At 39.7% G+C, this 24,445-nt stretch overlaps 1 protein-coding gene and 1 pseudogene across 2 annotated transcripts; both read right to left on the bottom strand.

Annotated features, from left to right (window-relative positions):
- Window positions 1-5,399: 5,399 nt before the first annotated feature.
- On the bottom strand, window positions 5,400-13,321 carry LOC309822313 (lysosome-associated membrane glycoprotein 1-like; annotated as a pseudogene). Its single transcript has 2 exons — window positions 13,170-13,321; window positions 5,400-6,426 (listed from the first exon to the last, which is right to left on the bottom strand). The product of its transcript is annotated as a lysosome-associated membrane glycoprotein 1-like (transcript).
- An 82-nt stretch (window positions 13,322-13,403) lies between these two features.
- Window positions 13,404-15,459, bottom strand: LOC309822312 (pterin-4-alpha-carbinolamine dehydratase-like; the record flags this gene model as incomplete). The annotated part of the gene is made up of 2 exons (XM_082654034.1): window positions 13,404-13,810; window positions 15,294-15,459. 2 exons carry the CDS (start codon window positions 15,457-15,459, stop codon window positions 13,404-13,406), a joined length of 573 nt encoding a protein of 190 aa, XP_082510160.1.
- Between the last annotated feature and the right edge of the window lie 8,986 nt (window positions 15,460-24,445).

Below are 24,445 nucleotides of genomic sequence, written 5' to 3'. Positions count from 1 at the left end.
TTTAAAAGCCAGTTTTCATTGGCGATTGTTTCTCTGGGCCTGGGTTGAGGTTCTAAAATTTTTAACAGGTCTCTAGAGAGATTTTTCTAGCTTCCAGCTGTGGGAAACTAGAAACCACAGAGAGAGGAAGTTAACTAAGAGTGAGTAAGAGGACTGGAAGGTAAAGGTTGGGCTCAGGTCGAGGGACGAAAGGAATCAGAAGTGTTGGTGAGAGTGCAGACAAAAACGTTGATCCCTACATTGCAGGCTGAATAGGGATAGGAGTGAAGCCAAGAAGGGAGAATAGGCTTGGACAAGGAAGAAAGATTAAGGGGCTATTAGTCCTAAAAAATAATGAGGGTGTGTTTACTGGGAGACTTAAAGAGCAGGCAGTTATAGTAAATGATTTCAGAGATCAAGGTTTCACTAGTAGCGTAGATTTCGAATCTGTGTCGACATGAATGCCATGGAAAATGACCTAATAGTTCTTCTGGCTTTACTTCCTTCAAATCCATGATCTATAATGCTGCCAAGGAGCTCTTTTTAAAAGGAATGATCATTTTCTTCTGTGGCATCAAATACTTTCCTCACTCCCTTCTGTCTAAGGAAATCCCAAAACCCTTACCATGGCATTCAGGGTGCTTCTTTACTGCCTGCAAACATTTTATACCATTAACACCTTACTACCTATACATCCTTGAAAATGCTTCATTCATTCATGTTATGCCTTTTATTGTGTACTTTCCTCTGCCAGGTCTACCTGGAAAAATGGCAAATTCATTTTTGTTCTGTAAAATGTAGGGAGGTTTTGATAAACTATTCCTCCTTCCCATGCCTACCACGCGTTAGCTCATCTTTTCCTCTGTTAGCCTACTTTTGTATTACGTATGTGCTTTCGTTGTTGATCTTAACACTTTAGGGTAAGGGTCACAAACCAAATATCTGCAGAAGGTGTGCATTTAAAATAAACGCCAGAGATAGGTAGGATGAAAGAACTTCATGCTACTTCATGGTACTTGTATTGTACCTAAGTATAACACCTACAAGTTAAACTGCTCTTTTAAACATTGTTGGTGTAACAGATCAAACAAAACACATCCAAGGCACATGGAGTCTTTCGCTACACAGGTCACAGCAGTTATGAAATGAGAGGTCCACGTTGAGAAGTAGCAAATAAGAAAAGCAATTTCAATTTCTGGTCAAAGGGAATTACATGTGTAAATAGAATGACATGATTAATTCAGCGTGGCATTGTAGGATAACAATGCCCCGACAGATTTCCTGATGTATGTGTCTCTTACTCAAAGAGGCTCAAAGAAAACTAGCGACACAGGATCACTACTTAGCAAGGAGATGAAAGGATGAACTTTGAACTGCGATGTAGAGACCTATAGAGTCCAGCTGTCACTTTGTTGGCTCTGCCATCATAATGGCCTCTACAGTGTCTGAGAAAGACCATGTGATTTTTCCCAAAGTTATAAATCTTCTTCTGTGATTTATTTCTCTGTGCGTGGACTGGCTGGAGTCAGCCTAAAAGAAGACCCTTAAGAGAGTGTCTATGGAAGCAGGACTTGCAAGAACCCTTTCAGCTGCATCAGCAAAGGACAACTTTCATGTTTTTATCTTCTGATGGCTCACAAATCTCTAACCCCAGCCAAAATTTCTCTCATGAGCTTCAGAGACCGATATCCATCCAACTCCCTCCTGAACATCTCTTAGATGACGTTACAGGCATTTTAAACTTAATATGCTCACAACTGAATCTCATTTCTCCATCACCAAAAACAAAAACAGAACACTGCTTTACTTCATGATTCACTTAGCTGCCCCATCCAGAAACCTATGAGTCATTTTGGAGAACTCCATTCTTCTCCCCTTCCTTATCTAACCAATCACAAAACCTCTTCAATTTCTCATCCTAACTCTCTTTTAAGTCCACTCCCAGTGATATAATTTCAGCTGGCTCAGGTAACTGACAGACTGAGTCCTGGCTCTTTTCCAATCTGTTTTTTTACATTGCAGTCAAAGTGATCTTTCTGAAATGCAAAGAGTAGCTCAAAGCTCTTTATCTCTTACTTCTCTTAGAATGAAGGTTCAGGACTCCTTAATACGGTCAAGAAAGCCCTGCTTAATTTGTCTCCTGGTTGTCTCTCGAGCATCTTTTCTGCTATTCCCTCCCTCACCTCTCAGCTACTTGTTGATTCAACAAATGAGTGCCTTACTATGTGCCCAAAAGTGGGGTAACAAAACAAGCAGAGGAATGATAGACATTTTTAAAAATTATATAAATATAGAATTGCACGTCATGTTAAGTATTATGTAGGAAAAGTAGAGGGCACATTGAGAGAGTATTAGAGAGTAACGTAATTTATATTACGTGACGTTACGCAGGGACCCCAATCCTGACATTCCAGCCGTAGCTTTCCTGAAAGAGCTATGTCTTCACACCTCTGCGACCCTCTTGTCCATCAACCCACTAACACCTGCTCATCTATGTCTCAGCCTATATGGTACTTCTTCCAAGGAGACAGCCCTGAGACTCAAAGCCTAGGTTTGCTACTTCTCTGTCCTCTGAAGTTTCCTCATCAGCTGTATTGTCCTTTTAGTTTCCTTTTCTGTAATTCTGCGATGCAGGGACTCTCTTTTGTCACATTGGATCTTTACCTTCTAGCACAGTGACTGTTACAGAGTAAGCCCTCAATAAACATTCCCTGAATCAATACATGGAAGTACTGCTGACACTGACAGAGCTGAAGAAATTCTAGGGAATTCATGTTCATGAAAACTCTGCCTTTTACCACTGACCCCTAGAATTAAATCTTAAAATCTTTCTCTTGTCCAATTTGCCCAAACATCAACCCTATTTGTATTAATTGTTTGATATATGTCAGGTGCCTGACAACTGCAAGAGGGGAGAAGATTGCAAGTTGTATAAATGGATAGGTGTAAAGGAGTTACTACTTAGGACCTAAGACCTGTGTCTTTATTATAAATATAATCTTGTTCTATCGCCAACTATTTTATCTACTGGCAGCCATCTTCAGCCCTACCTGTCCATGAGGCATCAACAGTTTAAGCCCTTATTTATTTGTTCTTACATTAATCAACCTGAAATGTGGCAATAAAACCCCTGCAAACCTGACATTTGAGAAGCATCGGTACTTGTGAAATAACATTTGTGAACAGTTGAGGAGGCATTATGGAGATAGTGGTAAGCTTTAGGAAGACTACATAAAAGGGCTAATGGGTGAGGTCAATTTTTCTGAAAAGGAAACAATGAGTTCATAACCAAATGACTGCCTTTCTGAATCCAGGTGTCATAAACACATCACCTGATGTAAATCATGTTATTGGTTGAGAACAGATTAAACAAATTCATACAAATCAGCCAGTTTCCACTTCTTTAACATCACTTCTTGGTTTACCAGGCCTGGTGGGCACTGGGCTGGCCAGTGACTCATAGCCTTGGTGATCGCCAGACCTTGTGGAATTCTGTAGTTGATGACCCTCACACTTTGGGCCTTTCCTCCTGCACTTCACTGTTTAGCAGAAGACCCAGCATGACTATATTTTAAAGTTAGGAGGAAAGGCCTATCCATCTCATCTCACTCTACTGCTCAATGCATGTAGAACACCTGTGATGTAGCTCACAGAATTCTGATTGACACACACATAATTTCTTGCAAAGGAAAGTGGGAGACAGAAATGTGAAAAGGTCAAGTTTAGGTTTCACAATGATCTGTTGAATTTTAAAACTCAAAGATGTTTTATATGAGGAATTTCAAACAGCATGCTATTATTACCTAAACAACTTATCTCTATGCTTTTACTCATGTTGTTTCCTAGAATGCCTTCTTGTGTCCCTCAGCATCATCGTATTTTATGTTTAAATCCTACCCACCTACCCTAGCTCAAATGCCAACTCAACCACAAAATCTCAGATTTGCCCAGCAAGAAGTGATCTCTCCCTGTCTGTATGAGACCTTAACTTCTGACACAAAGTGTATACACCTGAGCTTTCCTATGGGTTAAATTTCTTGAAGGCTTTGTATTTGGTAGGTGTTTACAAATATTTCTTTTTTAAAAAAAATAAATTTATGGGCTTCCCTGGTGGCGCAGTGGTTGAGAGTCTGCCTGCCGATGCAGGGGACGCGGGTTCGTGCCCCGGTCCGGGTAGATCCCACATGCCGCGGAGCGGCTGGGCCCGTGAGCCATGGCCGCTGAGCCTGCGCGCCCGGAGCCTGTGCTCCGCAACGGGAGAGGCCACAACAGTGAGAGGCCCACGGACCGCAAAAAAATAAATAAATAAATTTATTTATTTATGGCTGCGTTGGGTCTTCGTTGCTGCCTGCAGGCTTTCTCTGTTGCCGCGAGTGGGGGCTACTCTTCCTTGCGGTGTGCAGGCTTCTGATTGCGGTGGCTTCTCTTGTTGCAGAGCATGGGTTCTAGGCACAAGCCCTTCAGTAGTTGTGGCTCGCGGGCTCTATAACACAGGCTCAGTAGTTGTGGCACACGGGCTTAGTTGCTCCGTGGCAACTTCTTCCCCAACCAGGGCTCGAACCCGTGTCACCTGCATTGGCAAGCGGATTTCTTTCTTTCTTTCTTTCTTTCTTTCTTTCTTTCTTTCTTTCCTTTTTTAACAAAAAGACTTTTTATCAGCATCCTTAGGGCAACGCGTCGCAGGAAGGGATGCTCCTCAGCACACAGGCCACCCAGCTGCAAGTGATGAATCAGAGTGAAACGATTATTGTACACAGTGCAGACAAAGGATCACCCCAAACCTCCAACAGAAGGAAAACTACTTTACAAAAAAGTAAATAAAAACAACGCCCATTTTTCTATTTTAAAAGGTGCAAGCTCTCGAGTGGCAGAGAGTGGAAAGCCCGAGGACCCGGCGTCCTGGAGTACCGATGCTCGAGGGGCCAGCCTCTCAGATCTGCTTCTTCGTACTACTGCTTGCTCTACGATTCTCGTTCCTACTGATTTCTTCAGCGCGTCAGGCTCACAGCTACCAGCCTCCATCAAAGCATTAAGACCAGAGACTCTCCCTTTGCAAGGCTTACACCTGAGTAAAGAGTGAAGCGATCAAACACCAGAATCTTAAAAAGCCAAATGACAGTGGAGCCAGTGCCCATTTAGAAAAGCTCTTACCCTCCACCCCCTTCCAGTCCTACTTTGGTAAATATTAACGTTTAACCAGTTAGCAAAATATTTAATCCAGTTAGCAAAATTAACACCGACATTTCCATAGTTGCTCTTTTGTGAATAGTAACGGTGGCCGGATGAACTTCACATTGGATAAAGCAGATGTGAAAACCAGTTTGCAAGAAAGGGTGCCTCCCTCAACAACAATCTAAGCCCAGGGAACCGGCCCGAGGCCCTGCAGCTGCTGCTGATCCGAGGCGGGTGGGGGCGGCCGGCTAGACGGTCTGGCAGCCCGCGTGGCTCCTTTTCCGGCCAATAAGGTAGGCGATGAGGACGCTGAGGACCAGCCCTGCTAGGGCGCCGCCCACGGCGATGGGGATCAGCATGCTGTTCTCACGCAGCTGACACTCCTCCACAGGCCCAAACTTGTCCCCGTCCACGCGGAACGCCGACCCACACCCTGAATAGGTCTAGCTGACCTGCACGCGCTCTTCAGCGTTGCCCTCGTAGGAGTTCCCGGCGGCTGCCTGCAGCGCGCTCAGCGGGCGGTGGGCGGCCTTGAAGGCGGGGTCTCCGGCATCGGGCGGAGTCAGCGTCTGCTGAACTCCGTGCGGGAAAACCCGGCTGCAACTTGCGTTAATCGCAAACTGGAGCGCCAGGAGCTGGTTCCTGCTGCGGAGCTCCAGGGTCACCAGCTGAGCTGTGCAGCTCCCCCCAAAGGTGGTCTTGTTGGGGTTGATGCTGAACTCTCCGGTCACCGTTGTGTTGTCCCTCGTCCTGCAGGTGACGTTCAGCTGCAGCCCCATGCTGGCCAGCAGGCAGGTCCCGCTGGTGACGCTCACGTTGTACTTGGACCCCGAGGGTCTCTTGGGCGAGGACTGGGGCGGCGCCGCTAGGGTGGGCGGGGAGGGCCAGTCTTACAGCGCGTCTCCTCCCTGCAGAAGCTGTTGTTGGAGAGGTAGGCCTGGAGGGTGGCGTCACGGAGCCCGATGGTCACGTTGCGCATGCGGATCTGGTTGCTGCTCACACACCTGTACCTTTTATTTATGTCTGCCTTGGTGTCGGTTACGGATTCCACAGTCTTGATTGCCCTGGAGCTCGAATTGGAGAAAATCCCTGTATCTGACAAGTTATAAACAAAACGCATCAGCTGGACACTAACGTGTTGCATTTCTTGTGAAACTTGGGAGGGTCAGCATATGGCCTCTTCCAAAAGCCATCAGGAGACTGGAGACAGAAGCATTCCCTTTGGGCAGGCGGATTCTTAACCACTGCACCACCAGGGAAGTCCCCAAATACTTGCTGATCGAATAAATAAATGAATTACACGCTTAGGTAGAGTAGATGACCTCAAGTGTTCTAGAATATTGAATTAAATCCTTGATTTTGAAATGTCAGGATTCTTTGTAACTTTCTGCTACATAGGGGAGTTCATATTTCAAGCTTATAGTTGAGAACACTTCTCTGACCTCACAGCTTCCTTCTCTTTCCCCTGTTTCTTCAACCATAGTTTTAACCAGTTCTGTTTATTGAACTGGTTAAGTTTGGTCCCGCCTTAGGTGATTTGTACTAGCTATTTCCTGAGTCTGGAATTCCCTCCTGTCAAATTTTCTCTCTCTACATGACAGGAGCTTCATCATTCAGGTTTCAGGTCAGATACTCCTTGCTCAGAAAAGCCTTACTTAACTAAGCTAAATTAGCCTAGTCCATCATACCACCGTGTTCGATTTTCTTTATAGTATTGACTGAATTTATCTTCTCTGGTTTTTTCCTAGTTTATTTTTCTGCCGTCATTACATTGAAACTTCTGTGGGAGAAGAAATCTTGTTTGTCTTTGTTGGTATAGGGCCAGCTACAAGAAGAATGTTTGAAAATGGAAGATGCTCAATATATAACTGTTCAATGAATGGATGAATAAAAGAACAGCTTCCAAATAGAAGTGCTGTTACATATATTTTTAGTGAAAAGCATCAGGGCACACCAAAGCACATAGTTTTAGATGCTGAACTTTCACTGGGGAGGTGGCCTGATTTAAATTCTCTGTCGTATAGGAACTTGAGTCATAGCGTCTGTAACACCTTATTAAACGTATTGTTTATATCTTAAAGACAGGGCAGGCCCTTGATAATACATGTATTCACCTGCACTTAGCACAGTATTTCATGGCATTAAGTGGAACAAATTAAGTAAAGGATTAAGTAAATGTAGCTTGACTCTCAAACTCTGATTTATTTTATTTATTACTTATCCAATTCTTAATAATAATAGCTATCATTTTTGAAACAGCTACTCACTAGACAGGTGTTTTATATCCTTTATATTAATTCTTTTAAATAACCCTTTAAGGAAAGATTACCACAATCCATTTTAAAGATGACTCAAGCAACAAGTGATTCTTTGCCGTTGGACCGAGGTCTAGTTTCCAAAATTCATAATCTTAGTTTAATCAGTCAATTGCCTGTTCTTACTAGACTAAAAACATTTCAAATGTACTTGACAGTCAGCTTATTTGAACATTAATTATTATCTCAAACTTTGCTAAATACTTCCTAATTCTCTTCATAGCAAATAAATAGTTTGTAGCATGAATCTGTTCTTAATATCTAAACAAATCTATGGAGGTTTTTGCTATACATCCAACCTGTCATTTTTAATAGTTTAATATAAAAATAGCTCTTTTGTGATTGTAAAAAAAAATAATATAGTCATTGCAGATAAAAAAGCTCAAATAATACAGAAAATATGGAGAAGAGAATACAGCCTAAAATTCCATCTAAAGTATATATAAAATTTTACATAAACTGAATCAAATTGTATGTGATATTTTCTTGTCTTTCACTTAGAATTATGTCATGCTATTACTTTTACAAAAAAAATCTAGGCACTATCATGTATATTTGGATTTTTATCTGTTTAACACAAATGGCACAACTAAAGGTAAATCAGGCCACCTCCCCAGTGAAAGTTCAGCATCTAAAACTATGTGCTTTGGTGTGCCCTGATGCTTTTCACTAAGCTACCTGAGTGAAACCCATTCTGACTTCATTCTGAAGTAGTTCAACTAATCTAACTCTACTAAAATCTAATTGGTTTAGTTTATATTGTCAGGTTTATCATCATATATGCCTTCTCTGAGGCAAAAACTCTACAGAAGTCTTAAACTGGGAACTGTATGCATATTTATTCGACAAACTACAAAGAACTGAAGCAGACTGGTTTTTATTTTTTAATGCTTTCTCTTTTCTGCTGCCTTTCAACTTTTGACAAAAACATTTTTTCACCAAAGGTCACAATAATGAAGGTACCATTGGTTACTCCTTCCTTTCTCCCTGTGTCCTTTCTCTTTCACTTCATCTGCCACTGTCCAATCTTAGAAGCCTGAACCCAGGCTATTACAATTCTCACATGAATTTACCCGCTCCAACTCATACTGTATATATATCATTATCAGACAGATCTTCCTGAAATATCTATTTTTTATAAGATTATACCCAAGCATCTTAATCAGACATTCCAAGTCTTCCATAACCTGGGCTCAGCCTACTTTCCACCTCCTCTCTACCTCCCGGGCTCTGCATTACATCTAGGCTACCCTACACACATGTTCTTTCATTCAGTACCCCTTTCTAGGAAAAATGTTCCCTAAGTCTTTTGTACCCTTTAACACTAAAATATCATCTTCTCCTGAAGTCTCCTGTGACTACTCCATCTAATATATTTCTACGTAATGCAGGTATCTTCCATATAATTCATTCGTTCCAGAATTATATTTATTGAATATTTACTATGTACCAGATACTGTTCAGGGCACTGGGAATATATCAGATCATAAAGTGGACAAAATCCTCTGACTTCATGGAATTTGTGCTCTTATGGAGAGACAGTATACATAATATACAAGGACAGTGTATGGTACAATGTGATAAATGTTATTTTTAAAAATTGAGAGGGAAAGAGAGGGCATCAGGATTGCCGGTGAGTACTTCCAGTAATTAACAAAATGTTAAGTGTATCCTAGGGGTAGGCAAACTTATTCTGTAAATGACCAGATAGTAAATACTTTACACTTTGTGGACCATGTGGTCTCTGCCATAACCATTCAACTCGACCATTTTAGCACAAACGCAGCCTTTGTCTCAATAAAACTTTATTTATGAACACTGAAATTTGAATTTCATGTAATTTCCATGTGCCACAGAATATAATTCTTCTGACTTATGTATTTCTCAACTGAAAATGTAAATGCCATTCTTACTTTGTGGGCCATACAAACACAGACGGGGGGCCAGATTCAGCCCATGGCTTATAGTTTACCAACTCCTGTGAACACCATTGAAAGGCTGAAATTAGTGAAGACTTGGGGAAGATAACAGAGTGAGCACGTGGACACGTGGGAGCAGAGTATTCAAGGCAGAGGGTATAGTCATTGCAAAGTTTGTGAGACAAAGACACACCTCCAGTGTGGCTGGCGCAGGCAGAGTGAGAGAGAGAGGTAGGAGATGAGGGCGGAGCAGCAATAAAGGTGAGAATGGATAATGCAATTGATCTACATTCACAGGTGACAACGATAGGTTCTTAGACCTGGAAAAGGAAACTCTTAGAGACTGTCTAGCTCCTGGAGAGCCAGCTTTGATTGGCGTACTATCAACAAAGATTCTGAGACCACACTGTCCTAGCCAGACCACTTCTATGATCAATTAGCAATGGACACTCGGGTGTGAGGGCTATTGGTTGCCATGCATTTGTGTTCTTCATCTAATCTACCCACCGCATTTTCACCACTGGGACACACTAAGCTGTCAGCTGTTTACATGACATACTCAACGTTATCATCTAATTAATAACAGGAATTCTGAGTGCCAGATTAGTGATCTTCACTGTATCTTGGTCCTCCCCTGTTTCAGTTTTTACACTTAGGGCAGTGATCAATAGATATCTTTCCTGGAGAAGCTGAAAAGATACTAAACTTAAAAGCTGTATAGAGATAAGAATTACCAATGCAAATTTTATTCCCTTAGCTCTATAAAACCTTTCTAGTTTCTAAAGTACTTATGTCTTCATCTTATTTGAGTTTTAGGGTGGTCCTATGAATACTTATTATCCCATAAAACGATCCCAGGGCCCTAAAATGAAAAAAGTAGGCCTTCCAGGCAGCTCTTAAATTGCATTTTCTTGTGATCGCTGATATTTTTTTTCACAATTCCACGTATAAAGTTTAGCTTAAAATTATTACCAATTTTTTTCATAATTGTTACTAAAATACTTCTTAGCGTATTTAGAGCAAAAGGAAGGAAGAACCAACATTTCCAAAATGTTCAATGATAAGCTTAAAACTGCCATTCTTACTGTGCATTGTGGGGAAAAAGAGGAGGAGTTCATGCTGAGCTACTGTGATGACTAATGAAATTTTTATTCTTTTCAATAAGAAGAGCTTTAACAATTAGGCTGTGTTATAATGAAATGTTCATTTGTCCAAACTCTGATTCCTGGTCCATCAATACCTCTTTGTGAGAGGTACATCCCTAAAATATGCCTTTGTCTTGAATGGAATGCAACCAGAGGCGTTTGGTGCAAGGACTCTCAGTAAGGCAGCCTGAAATGAACAATGGGCTTCAGAAGACCTAAAATTAAAATGTATATATATTTTTCCTGTACCATGTGTTATTCATTAGTCAGATATTCACCTGACTAAATATCTAAAACAATGAGTAAAACTTCACATTTTAATATGATTATAAATAAATGTTTAAAAATCCAAATTGTAAGGGAAGTATATTTTACGTTCTCCATATCGGTATAAGGGACATCTGGAAAATACTTTTTTGTCGTATAGTTTTAAGGGATTTCAGTTCAAAACTATCTAATGATTTTAAATAGCCCACACTTTCCTAGACATATTTTCGGTTTTATAGTTTGATAATAAGTGTTCAGTTTTTCCCCTTATGTTTCTAATGCGGCTGGAATCGATTGGGATCTATTTTAATCACGTTCTTGTTCTTGTACTACTTCATCTCCTCTCATTGCTATTTAACATTTAGGGAGTGCCAACAAAATGTTGGGTCTGTATTAAATATGACCTTAGTCACAGTGGGCTCACATTTCCAACACGACAGGAAAGAACGTTGTATTTATAGAGAATGTACATAGCAGAGAATGGAAGCGACATGATAATAATTGGGGGGAGTAAGTTGATTCTGGTTCTTTTCATAGCTTGAGATAATTCCAAAATGTCACTGATGGTGCTAAATGGGGACATTTTAGCAGGGATGGCATTTGCATAGAGTAATGGAGACTGTCAGTCTCCTGGAGATGGAGAGAAGTGAGGCACAGGCAGAAGTGGGATCAGTGAGCAGCAATGACAGTAAGAAGGGTTCATGACACTACTCATTCATCTTACACTGTGTTATGGTCAACCCATGGCTTCATGGACACCTAAGGAGTCTTTGGTCTCCGTTCTGCTATCTTTATCTTCCAACCCATGTTAGAGCAACTAATGGGATACTGGAACCATTGGGCCTAATTATTTTCTCATGGACAATGCTTATGTTCTGTTTTCCTGGAATGAGATCCCACTTTTTGTATCTAGGTAATTTTACACACACACACACACACACACACACACACACACACATGCTCAGTGAAAGTCACCTGCTCTGAAAAACTTTTCTGGTATCTACAGTCTGAATTAAATGTCCCTCATTTGAACTCATAGTATCTTGAGCACACTTGCATTCTTACATGATTATATGTGTTTTTTTGATTACATGTACTTTTAACATATGATTGTATCCTTTTATATTTTTCTAAGTTTCTCTTAAAAATTATAAAATACTTGACAACAAGGAAAATCTGATTGAAATGCATATATATCTCTAGTGCCAAACATACTCCCTGGAGAGTGATAAGCACTCTAGAAATGCTTATTATTCTTCTTTCTGAAGAACAGAAGAGTGATATTTCTCATTCCATTTTTTTTTTTTTTTTGCCCCTTCCAGGTAACTTTTTAACTGTTAGAAAGATGTTCTAGGTGAAAGAGAAATAAAATTCCAGGTACTATGGCTTTATAGGAGCTTTTGTAAGAGTGGAAGTGATTTTAAAATGATAAAAAGTGATTCGTTGCGTTTATCAACACATAGTACATGTTCCCAACGTCACCCATAAAAGTTAGTTACAGTGAAAAGCTATTGCAGGTAAAACTAGCTTGTCTTAACAGGGTCTTTTGTAAAGCTTGTGCAAAATATCATCTCAGGCAGAATTGACCTAAACAAGGAACGTGTTTTATCTTCAGAGATAATTTGCTTAGAGACATCATTGATAGAATAAGTAGTGCCTGCATATAATCACTGATATGGTCCTGAGAAGCTGCCAGCATCCATACTGGTCATTTCCTCTGCCCACCATCATGCTGAGATCATCATGAATTACTTTAGGCTAACTTTGTATCTACTAGGAGAGAGAACACTAGAAAGTTGTCATTTCTCACTTGTTAACACCAGTGAGAGCTTTCTACTCACTGCTTTCTAAGAACTGTTTGCAAGAATAGGAGCAGAAGACAGGTTGTGCATTAAGAAGAGAAATGTGCAAAACCACAGAATCTGAAGTTTATCTTATAACAGCACTAGCTAGAAGATATTTGTGGGACGTTGTAAGACAGTATCAGTTCTTGGGGGGCTTTCATTGATCATCTATTTTATTGATCATCTTTTATTGATCATCTCCTGGAGATGGAGAGAACTGAGGCACAGGCAGATGTGGGAGCAGAATTAAGGAGTGGAAAATTTGAACTTTATACTTCCATATTTCTTTTTTTCCAAGTGAAACAGTGTTTTTATTGGAGGCATAATAGCACATGCATGTCTGTCACATAGGATGAGGATGACTTTAAGGTTCTGGCTTCTAAGATCAGACTTTATCTTAGACACACTTTTCCATCACAGCTTCTTGGGAAATGAATCAGGAAGGGAGCAAGACACCTCCTGGAAAGAAATCGTTGCTGTCGCTGGAAAGTTGTAAAGCAAGAGAAGAACTGATTCAAATCAGTGTACACGTAAAAGAGCCCCAAGGAGGAAGAGAGTGGTGTGGGGAAAAGTGGTCTAAGTTCTGGTGTTGGCGGTGATGCTGGCCTTTTTCGATGGCAGAGACTTGCCTCTAAACGGAGGCAACAGGATCGACTTGTCAGTTTTGACTGCAGCAACATTTCGGGGCTCCCCAGTTCCCTCTCTGGATCCCCAGTTCAGTCCCCCCTTTCCCCTGAAGAACTCAGAGAGGAAGGGCAGGGTCTATGTCACGGACACTGCTACCTGCTCGATGAAGCTGGCCAGATTTATGTCCAGTTCTGAAAGGCCCGCACACGCGTGAGTGCTCAGGGTGATGTGGGCCTTGTCGTAAACGTTAAACCATTCAGGATGGTGGTCCAGTTTCTCAGCCTGCAGGGCCACTCTCATCACGAAGCCAATAGCCCTATGGAAGTCTTTGAAATGGAACTGCTGGAAGGTGACATCCTGGCCTTCCGGCTCGTTCCACCCCATGGCCCGCAGGTCTGACAGCAGCTGGTACTTCTCCTCAGCACTTGGCCTGTGGGCTTTGCCAGCCGTGCTGTGTGCAGCGTGGACGCCGGCCGCAGCAGGTGGCAGCGGAGGAGACGAGCATGTCCTATAGTTCCATATTTCTAAGAGATACTTACCATCTAAATTTTTATAATAACTGAGAGAATAAAATGAAAGGTTCATACCATATCATTAGAAGGCTCTTGGGTGGGATGCTTTTTTTTTTTTTGTAACTCTCAACCTTTTGTTTTTTTTTAATTAATTTTTATTGGAGTATAGTTGATTTACAATGTTGTGTTAGTTTCAGGTGTACAGCAAAGTGAATTAGTTATACATATACATATATCCACTCTTTTTTAGATTCTTTTCCCATATAAGTCATTTACAGAGTATTGAGTAGAGTTCCCTGTGCTATACAGTAGGTTCTTATTATCTATTTTATATATAGCAGTCTGCATATGTCAATCCCAGTCTCCCAATTTATCCCTCCCTGGGTGGGATGCTTAATAAAGAAGAAGACAGGCAAGGAAAAACGTTTAAAGCTAATAATTCAGAGTATGAGATAATGGGGTTAGGGCTAGTGTCTACTGGTTTCACACGTTTTACAAGTTTGTTTAAAGCTAGTAAGAGAGAAAATGGGGAATTACCAAAAAAAATTGAATGACAGGCACAACGGTGGATGGCCCTGAGAATAATTAGAAGCTTGAAAGATTTCTGGAATAGTACATCTGACCTTGACTGTAAAAGAAATAAAAGAAAATGAAATGCTAGTGGAGTTTGGACTTAACACATTTATCAGCTGCCTGAGGCTTTAGTTACAGAAATCTCTTTGTTTTACATAAAAATAATAATAACTAATAAATATCGGTCATTCTACTGATAAGCACTTGCTAAGTACTCCTTTTATCCTCTCCGCCATCCTATAAGGTATATATCCTTTTTATCAGCATTTTACCAATAAGGAAACTGACACACAAGAAGGTTAAATCATTTGCTCAAAGTAAATGGTAAAGTGCGTTTTGAGGCCAAGGAGTCTGATTCCAAATCAGAGTTGAACTCTTATCCATTAAGCTATAATACATTGACTAAAAATTATCTTAAAGTAGATCCAAAAAGAGTTCTTTCAAAACTCAACAGTGTTAAAACTGGTATAGATGATCTTATTTACAAAGCAGAAATAGAGACACAGATGTAGAGAACAAATGCATGATACCAAGGGGGAAGGGGGGGCATGAACTGGGAGACTGGGCCTGACACATATACACTATTGATACCGTGTATAAAATAGATAACTAATGAGAACCTACTGTACAGCACAGGGAACTCTACTCAATGCTCTGTGGTGACCTAAATGGGAAGGAAACCCAAAAAAGAGGGTATATATGTATACGTAGAGCTGATTCACTTTGCTCTACAGTAGAAACTAACACAACATTGTAAAGCAACTATACTTTAATAAAAACTAAAAACAAATTCTAAACCAAAAAAAAAGTAAAACCTCAACAGTGTTTTTAAAAGCGATGTTCTTGGAATGATGTGAAGCATGTGGAAGTTATTGTACTTCATCCCCAAGGTGTCTGCCAGTTCTTCCTGTTGTTGCTAATAAGCATCTGTTGTCCTAACCTGCTAAGGGGGAGGCAGGGTTTGCTCTGGAGACAGCCATCTTCCCCTCCACCCACTTCCATCCTGTGGGCTGCAGCGGTCCTCTTGAGATGCTCGCGCCCTCCAGCCTGAAAGCTCTCTCTACCCTAGTAAGGGCAAGCCAGATGAGGCCCAACTGGATGGGCATCTCTACACAGAAAAATGAAGTGGACGGTATCTCTGTGTTCGTTCACGTTCCCTAAGACTCTGACACGGAACTTATTATGCTCACACAGACGAAGATGTTACTCTCTCTGATGTCAGAGATTTAGGTCCCTGGCAGGCAACTCAAATCTCAGAATGGGGTTAAGACTCAGACTGCCCCAATTATCCATTCACCACTTCTTTTTCTTTTTTTAGCTCTGTAGCAACACATATATGGTTTTCTTTTGACAAAGGATAGACAAAGTATCAGGAGAAATATTTAATCATCACTAGAAACTTGTTGAGAATAAACTCACAAATAAAGTACATTTTAAAATTTACCCACTCACCATAACGTGATAAAACGCTCCTTTAAAATTCTATGACTTTATGCCAGCATATCTCGGCAGTGCTTTCATGTACATCATATTCACAAAATCACAGAATTATACAACTGAAAGGCTCTTACACAGTCTAGTCCTGTCCCTGATTCGGAGAGACTAAACAGCTTATGATGTAAAGGGCTCCCAGTTCCAATTTCCATGTCCTTTCCATTATACCTCATTGTCTTGGAATTCTCACAACTCAAAAAGGTAAATAGTGACAAGAGTTAACACAGAGTCTCAGACCACTTGAATCGTCAGACGGCACTGTGGCATTTTTTAAAACATAGTACTCTCTCTCATATATCAATAACCTGTTATCCATCACATAACTTCTTACAGTGAGACTTCCCAACTCACGTAACTTCAGTGAATACCCTTTTAGAAGCCACCCGTGAGAACTTCACAGTTTAGGTTTGATTATAGTCAGTTTTACATGTCTTTGTATCACATTATATGTCCTAGCTTACCAAACTTCTATCTTACAGATACTGACCATATCTACTATTTTATGTAAACCTCCCCTTAGTGATTTGGTGTCCAGTTTTATGAAATCACTTTTTTAATAAATCACTTTTCCTTGGACAAGCCATGTCTCCCTAAGCCTTTTTGTTGGTTGTTTCTGAATTTAATCTGTGAAACACCCTTCTATTTTCTTCCCAAGGAGGCATCTATCACATTCCCCTATGCCCAGCGTGGTACCTGAATGTGTACCTTAGAATCAGACACTTGCCTAAATATACATCTTAAAAAGAAAGCCATAAATAAGTAATTATTTTGGCCACTTTGGCAACTGCCTATTTCAACATGATCCAAATTCAGTATTCTCACAGACTTACCGAAAGAACAGAACCCTTTCTCTTGAACAACAGGATCCTTTCTCTCGCTAGAGCTTCAGGAGGATGTTTCAGAGATTAATAGGGTTCCTGCATCCCTGCAATTTGCTTGAATTAGATTAACATAGTGATAACATGAAATACCAGCCCCACCTTAAGTAAGTTACTTCGCTTTCCGAGCAGATCCAAACGCATGCTTAGATGAAGTCAGAGCCCATGTGGTTGGGCTTAAAAGATAAGGCAAAGGACTCTCTCTCTAGGATGTGTCTTCACCAGCTTGTACTTCTGTCTGAAATCTAACCTCTAATTTCGATTATTTTGAGTGAAGCAATAGATCTGTGCTCATCACGTTTGCCTTTAGAATATGTGATAGCAAATGATGCAGTCATTAAAATTAGCTATCTTTTGTCACTCCTTTTCCAATATAATAATTAAAACTAGCCTCCAACAGGTTGACATAGTACAAGTGGGGATAAATGAAAACTATGATGAGAGCCTGGGGTTTCTGGGTATAAAATATGATGGAGGAGTGAAAAAAATAAGTGGGAAATGGAAAATTGTCAGACAATTCTCAGTTTGAAACTCTGCTTAGGACTAGCTGCGTTTCCCAAGGTTTCTAGAACATCTTGGAATACAACCAAGACATAGGTGTTCCTGCAGAACCTGAAACTTGGCTATGGGCACGTCCTTGGGCAAACAATATGGGTCTCCAGTCAGGAAGATCCTGAATTTTCAGAATTCATGCCAGACCAGGAAAAACTCCCCTCTTGCCCTTTTGCCAGGGACTCAGTCCAAAGAAGCTGTAACATGGTTTTCTTCTAAAAAGATTATTAAAAGTAATATGTGCAGTTAAGATACTGTGGGTTCTTATAGACTTCACACTGCTCACATATGTAGTTCAAATGAGCGGGCCAAAAGAACATCTCTCAACAGAAGGAAACTGTTCAGCCTGAGCAAAGCTGAGCAGCTTAATAACAATGGCTTGGTACATAGATGGTTCATTACCAAGGTGAAAACTGCCAAACTGATCACTCTCTGTGCTGTAGTTATAACAGAAAGAAGTAGATTCACAGTACAGGAAGTATGTGAATTGTAAAGGAGAACATTTCCCTAGTGGTAGCGCCTAACTGCAGATCCTTTTCCTTGTTGTGATTCGCCAATGTTATGCCAAAGGATGATACTGAGTAACTTGGAAAGGTAGTTCACTAACTTTTATTTTAATCATTATTAACCTTCATTTTTTTTTTTTTTTTTTTGGCAGTACGCGGGCCTCTCACTGTTGTGGCCCCTCCCGCTACGGAGCACAGACTCCAGACGCGCAGGCTCAGTGGCCATGGCTCACGGGCCCAGCCGCTCCGCGGCATGTGGGATCTTCCCGGACCGGGGCACGAACCCGTGTCCCCTGCATCGGCAGACTGACTCTCAACCACTGCGCCACCAGGGAAGTCTCTAACCTTCTAAACTGCAAAGATAAGAACTGTTTCCTAGTATTTTGTAATAAGGTAAACTATTTTGTCAATGAAGTGATATTAGCAAAGTACAGTGAGGTAAAAGATTATTTAAAAAAAATATAGTGTATGTGTGTTTAATTTTTGCACATCTTCAAGCTAAATATATAAAAGCAGAGTTGCTGATGGAGGTCCAGTATATTCCCTTAGATGATTTCTGGAGCTACAGAATTCTAGAAATTCTATGCTAGAATCCCTATCACTCTTCCTTCTAATTTTACATAGTTTTGTTCTAGGTTTAAAAGGGTTCCAGCTAACGAGAATGGTGTTTGAACCTCAATTCACTGTTGCTTAGAAGGATATCTATTCTTATTGGCCCAGGGATCTGGGGGTTATCCTCCCTGACTCTCCCAACCCCCTCCTCTACACACATATCTGTTCTCCCAATCAAATTTTAATTCAAATGAAATGCTTCTTCAGAATTGTCCATTCAATATATTTTGCTTATTATTTTATCCTTTTTCTCGATTTCACCTTTTTATGGTAGAAAAGCATTTGCTCTAGTCTACTTTTGAACTAAAAATGCAATAAAATCCAGTTTTTCACAGATGTAATAATTTAAATTTCTAAACCAAATTATATCTGAGAAGCAGGGAATTATAAAGCAGTGAGCTGGGAGAAACAGGGAAATTGAACATCACTAAACATCACTCAACATCATTAATTATTAGAGAAATGCAAATCAAAACTATAATGAGGTATCACCTCACACTAGTCAGAATGGCCACCATCAAAAAATCTACAAACATGGGCTTCCCTGGTGGCGCGGTGGCTGAGAGTCTGCCTGCCGATGCAGGGGACACGGGTTCGTGCCCCGGTCCGGGAAGATCCCACGTGCCGCGAAGATCCCACGTGCCGCAGAGCGGCTAGACCCGTGAGCCATGGCCGCTGAGCCTGCACGTCCACAGCCTGTGCTCCACAATGGGAGAGGCCACAACAGTGAGAGGCCCACGTACCACAAAAAAAAAAAAAAAAAAAAAAAAAAAAAATCTACAAACAATAAATGCTGGAGAAAAAGAAACACTCTTGCACTGTTGGTGAAAATGTAAATTGATACACGCCACTATGGAGAACAGTATGGAGGTTCCTTAAATCTAAAAATAGAACTACCATATGACCCAGCAATCCCACTACTGGGCATATACCTGGAGAAAACCATAATTCGAAAAGATATATGCACCCCAAAGTTCATCGCAGCACTATTTACAGTAGCCAGGACATGGAAGCAACCTAAATGTCCCTCATCAGAGGAATGGATAAAGGAGATGTGGTACATATATACAATGGATATTATTCAGCCATAAAAGAGAATGAAATAATGCCATTTGCAGTGACATGGATGGACCTAGAGATTGTCATACTGAGTGAAGTAAGTCAGACAGAAAAAGACAAATATCATATCATATTATATGTGGAATCTAAAAAAATGGTACAAATGAACCTATTTACAAAACAGAAATAGAGTCACAAATGTAGAAAACAAACTTATGGTTACCGGGGGGAAAGGAGGGGAGGGATAAATTGGGAGATTGGGATTGACATATGCACACTACTATATATAAAATAGATAACTAGTAAGACCCTACTGTATAGCACAGGGAATTCTACTCAATACTCTGTAATGACATATATGGAAATAGAATCTAAAAAAGAGTGGAGATATGTATGTGTATAACTGATTCACTTTGCTGTACAGCAGAAACTAACACAACATTGTAAATCAGCTATACAATAAAATCAGCCAATAAAAATTAATTTTAAAAATGCTTAAAAAATTAAATAAATATATTTCTAAACTAAATTATATCTGAGGAACAGGGATTATAAAGCAGTGAGTTGGGAGAAACAGGGAAATTGAAATGGTTTGTGCCTCCAAAGTATTTGCCTTGAAGCTATCACCACACCTGACTAGATCCACACTCATGACAGGAGTAGCAGTGGGTGTATTTTGAGTAGTTAGACAACTTATTCATTCAGCTCTGCTTATAAATTAAGAGTGCTTCCATTTTTAAACTTAAAGGAAATTTTGAGTGAGTTCTCAATAAATACTAGTAGTTTTCTTCCTCAGAACTCACATTCATCAAAGAATACTATCACAGCTAAAAATAAATGATCAATAAGTTAACAAAAATAATCCAATATTAAATTCATTTTTTTCTTTCAAACTTACAAAATCCAAGGTCTTATTTCTCACATTCAGATATATGACAAAATAAATGCAAAATATCAATGTTTATAAAGAGTGTTAGAGACCATTGATCCCCTAGAATCTGTTCTGTTCTCCTTCCATAGGAAAAAAGAGTTAACACCATAGTTGGTCACTCAGAGCTACTCTTTCTCACCAGTCAGAGGAAACATGTGACTGAGTTCTCACCAGTGGAATGCTAGCAGAAGGCACTGTGCCACCTCCAGGCTGGGTCTTACCACACCATGAGTGCTACTTTGTACCTCCTCTATTCCCACTGGGGGAACTGGACATAATGGCAATCAGACTTCAATGTGCAGATGAGGACAATGCCCTGGAGGATGGTAGGGCAAGCCCTACTCATCAGCATCTCTGGGTGACGTCATAAAGTCCAACTACCCTTCCTGGACTTTTACATGTAAGAGAGAAATAAACTATCTCCATTGGCGCCATTGCGTTTTTGCACCTCTTTTCTATGTAGCCTTCATCATAAACTAATACCAATGGAGATCTAATATAAATCCACTTGAGACATTTTTTTTTCCCTAAGTGGGACATTTCGTTACTAGAATTGGATATGATTCAAGTGATTAAGTGAAGAGAGCCCTACCCTTTGTATATTTATTTATTAGTTCATGTTAACGTTGTTGGTTATAAACAAGAAAGAGAAACAATTAGTAGAGATTAGGAAAAGGCATTGCATTGGTATTCAAAAATAAAGTTGGGTAGACAATACAGTTGTTTAACTTGAGGGTTTTCTGCTTTGTTTAATGTGACAATATGTTATAAGAGTGATATGTATAAGAAGCAATGTAACTGAATTGGTCTTGATCAACGATGTTTGAACTTTACAATTATGTTCTAAGAGCAATAAAACTGCTTTAAAATAGAAATTTTCTATAGGGTAAATAAATTTATTGTATTTATTCTTAAATTCTTCAGAACTTAACACCTTCCTGCCCATTAGAACAATTTTTTAAAGTTAGTCTTTAATAATATGGAGGTTCTTAGTTCTTCAACTATTTCATTGTAGCAGAACAGACTAATGAAAAACTTTATTAAAATTATTGAATGATTTGGAAACCAATGTCCATTTGATTATGGCCAAAATTTATAGGAAGCGGGAGAAAGTTCTTGTCTAATAAGCACTAGGTCAGTGTCAAAAAGTTGAAGAGCACAAAGTACTCCTGCTACATAAGGCTAAGGGAGTACTTTTTGGTGGGGCAAATTTTGAGCTCAGCTGACAGCAACATCATGCTTTCTGGTTCAAATGACTTAGTCATTTAAAAGTTTGAAAGTCACAAAGCACCAAGCTGATCTCCCTGTGCTATGCAGCTGCTTCCCACTAGCTATCTATTTTACATCTGGTGGTGTACATATGTCCATGCCACTCTCTTACTTTGTCTCAGCTTATCCTTCCCACTTCCTGCGGCCTCAAGTCCATTCTCTACATCTGTGTCTTTACTCCTGTCCTGCCCCTGGATAGGGAGAGTGAGAGGGAGACGCAAGAGGGAGGAGATATGGGGATATATGTATATATATATATAGCTGATTCACTTTGTTATAAAGCAGAAACTAATACACCATTGTAAAGCAATTATACTCCAATAAAGATGTTAAAAAGAAAAAAATACTAGAGCTGAATTGATAAGAATAAAAATAGCAAGTTAAGAAAGATGGAATAAAAGAAATGAAAACATAAAAGACTGAAACACCAAAAACAAGTAAAATAAAATAAATCTGGTTTTAAATACTACAGTCAAACAACAACAAAAAAGTTGGAAAGTGTCGGGGCCATGCCATTAGAGAGCAATCTCTGCTCAGAGAAAACAGACAGGCTCCCCAAGAACAAGGCAGCAAAGGAGGCATAGCTTGAAGGACAGCTAATGAAGTTCTGATTGTTCCACTGAGGTGTGCAGGGCAGGAAATCTCCATTTACAAGCACATCTTTGACCTTCCTAAATCCTATTGCTTGGCAACAACTTCTGACAACAATTTATGTATTGGAAAGTATCCTTTGACTAATAATTTTTTCCTCATACTTGTACTGACATTAAAAATATGGGAACATTTTCTTTTGGGGGATGTTATAGTGGACACGCACTTCAGTAGTTAGAATCCATTACCTCCTTCACCTTCCACAGCGAATCCTAATATTATTTAGTTACCTGCATCTCAGCCATGTAGCGTAAGTGCCTCTTAGAAAGTGGACCTGGTAGTTCTAAAGCTAATCCCACTCCCATTTTTAGTTTTTGGCTCAGAGACAGGCATGCACAACATTCAGAATCCTGAGATTCTTACAGTGATTTGCAGGGAGTTTGTAGAAAAGATCCTCTGCACTATTCTGGAAGACTTTCAGGAAGCCACTCTCTCTTACATTTGCTATGAACAAATAGGCATGTGTCTTCCATTGCAATTGTCAGCCATTCTAGGGATTGATATTAGAAGGAACATGACAATGGAGGTCATGGCAGAGAGACAGAAGGACACTGAGGCTTGAGAACCTTCTTAGAGTGCTAGATCTATCAAACTCAAAGCCTGCCTCTCTTTGGATTTTCAGTTGCATTAGTCAACACCTTCTCCTACCATGTAATCCAGCCTCAACTGGTTTTCTGTTTACTTTTTTTTTTTATTTAATTACTCCCAAATCATCTTAGATGACATATATGGTCATAAAATATACTGTGTAAGCCTGGCTGCGGTGTGCAACATGTGACCAGCAAACTTTTCCAAACTGGGATACATAAGAAATACTCTTGCTGTTGAGTCAATAATGTTTGCTGGTTGGACCCATCAACAATTTTGACCCTTATTTAAGTATAGTTGATTTATGATGTTAGTTTCAGATATAGAAGATAGTGATTCAATAGTTTTATAGATTTATACTCCATTTAAAGTTATAAAATATTGGCTATATTTTCTGTGCTTTATAATGTATCCTCGTAGCTTATTTATGTATTTTATACATAGTAGTTTCTTAATCCCCTGCCTCTATCTTCTTCCTCCCCCCTTCCCTCTCTCCACTGGTAACCACTAGCTTGTTCTCTATATCTGTAAGTCTGCTTCTGTTTTATTATATTCACTCATTTCATATTTTAGATTCCATGTATAAGTGATAACATACAGTATTTGTCTTTCTTTGTTTGACTTATTTCACTAAGCATAATACCCTCCAGGTCCTTCCATGTTGTTGCAAATGGCAAAATTTCATTCTTCTTTATGGTTGAGTAATATTCCATTGTTTTTATATATACCACAGCTTCTTTATCCATTCATTTGTTGATGAACACTTAAGCTGCTTCATATCTTAGCTATTATAAATAATCCTGCATGTTATTATTATAAATAATAATGAACGTTAGGGTGCATGATCTTTTTGAATTAATGTCTTCATTTTCTTCTGAAATTACCCAGGAATGTAATTTCTAGATCATATGGTAGTTCTGTTTTTTACTTGTTTGAGGAAACTCCATACTGTTTTCCATAGTGGCTATACCAATTTACATTCCCACCAACAATGTACCAGGGTTCCATTTTCTCCATATCTTCACCAACATTTCTTATTTGTGGTCTTTTTGGTGATAGCCATTCTGACAGGTGTGAGGTGGTCACTCATTGTGGTTTTGATTTGCATTTCTGATGATTAGCCATTCTAAGCATCTTTTTCATGTGCCTGTTAGCCATCTATATGCCTTCTTTGGAAAAATTTCTATTCAGATCTCCTATTCATTTTTTGATTGGGTTGTTGGTTTTTGGTATTGAGTTGTATGACCTGTTTATATATTTTGGATACTAACCCCTTGATGGTCATTTCATTTGCAAATATTTTCTCCCATTTACTAGATTGTCCTTTCCTTCTGCTGATGGTTCCCTTTGCTGTGCAAAAGCTTTTAAGTTTAATTAGGTCTCATTTGTTTATGTTTGCTTTTGTTTTCTTTGCCTTAGGACACAGACCCATAAAAATATTGCTATGATTTATGTCAAAGAGTGTTCTGCCTATGTTTTCTTCTAGGAGGTTTCATGGTTTCCAGTCTTAGATTTAGGTCTCTAGTCCATTTTGAGTTTTTGTATATGGTGT

The sequence above is a fragment of the Grampus griseus genome (assembly GCF_964374135.1).
Source record: "Grampus griseus genome assembly, chromosome: 4".
Taxonomy (NCBI): Eukaryota; Metazoa; Chordata; class Mammalia; order Artiodactyla; family Delphinidae; genus Grampus; species Grampus griseus.
This window is presented reverse-complemented; position numbering and strand designations above follow the sequence as displayed.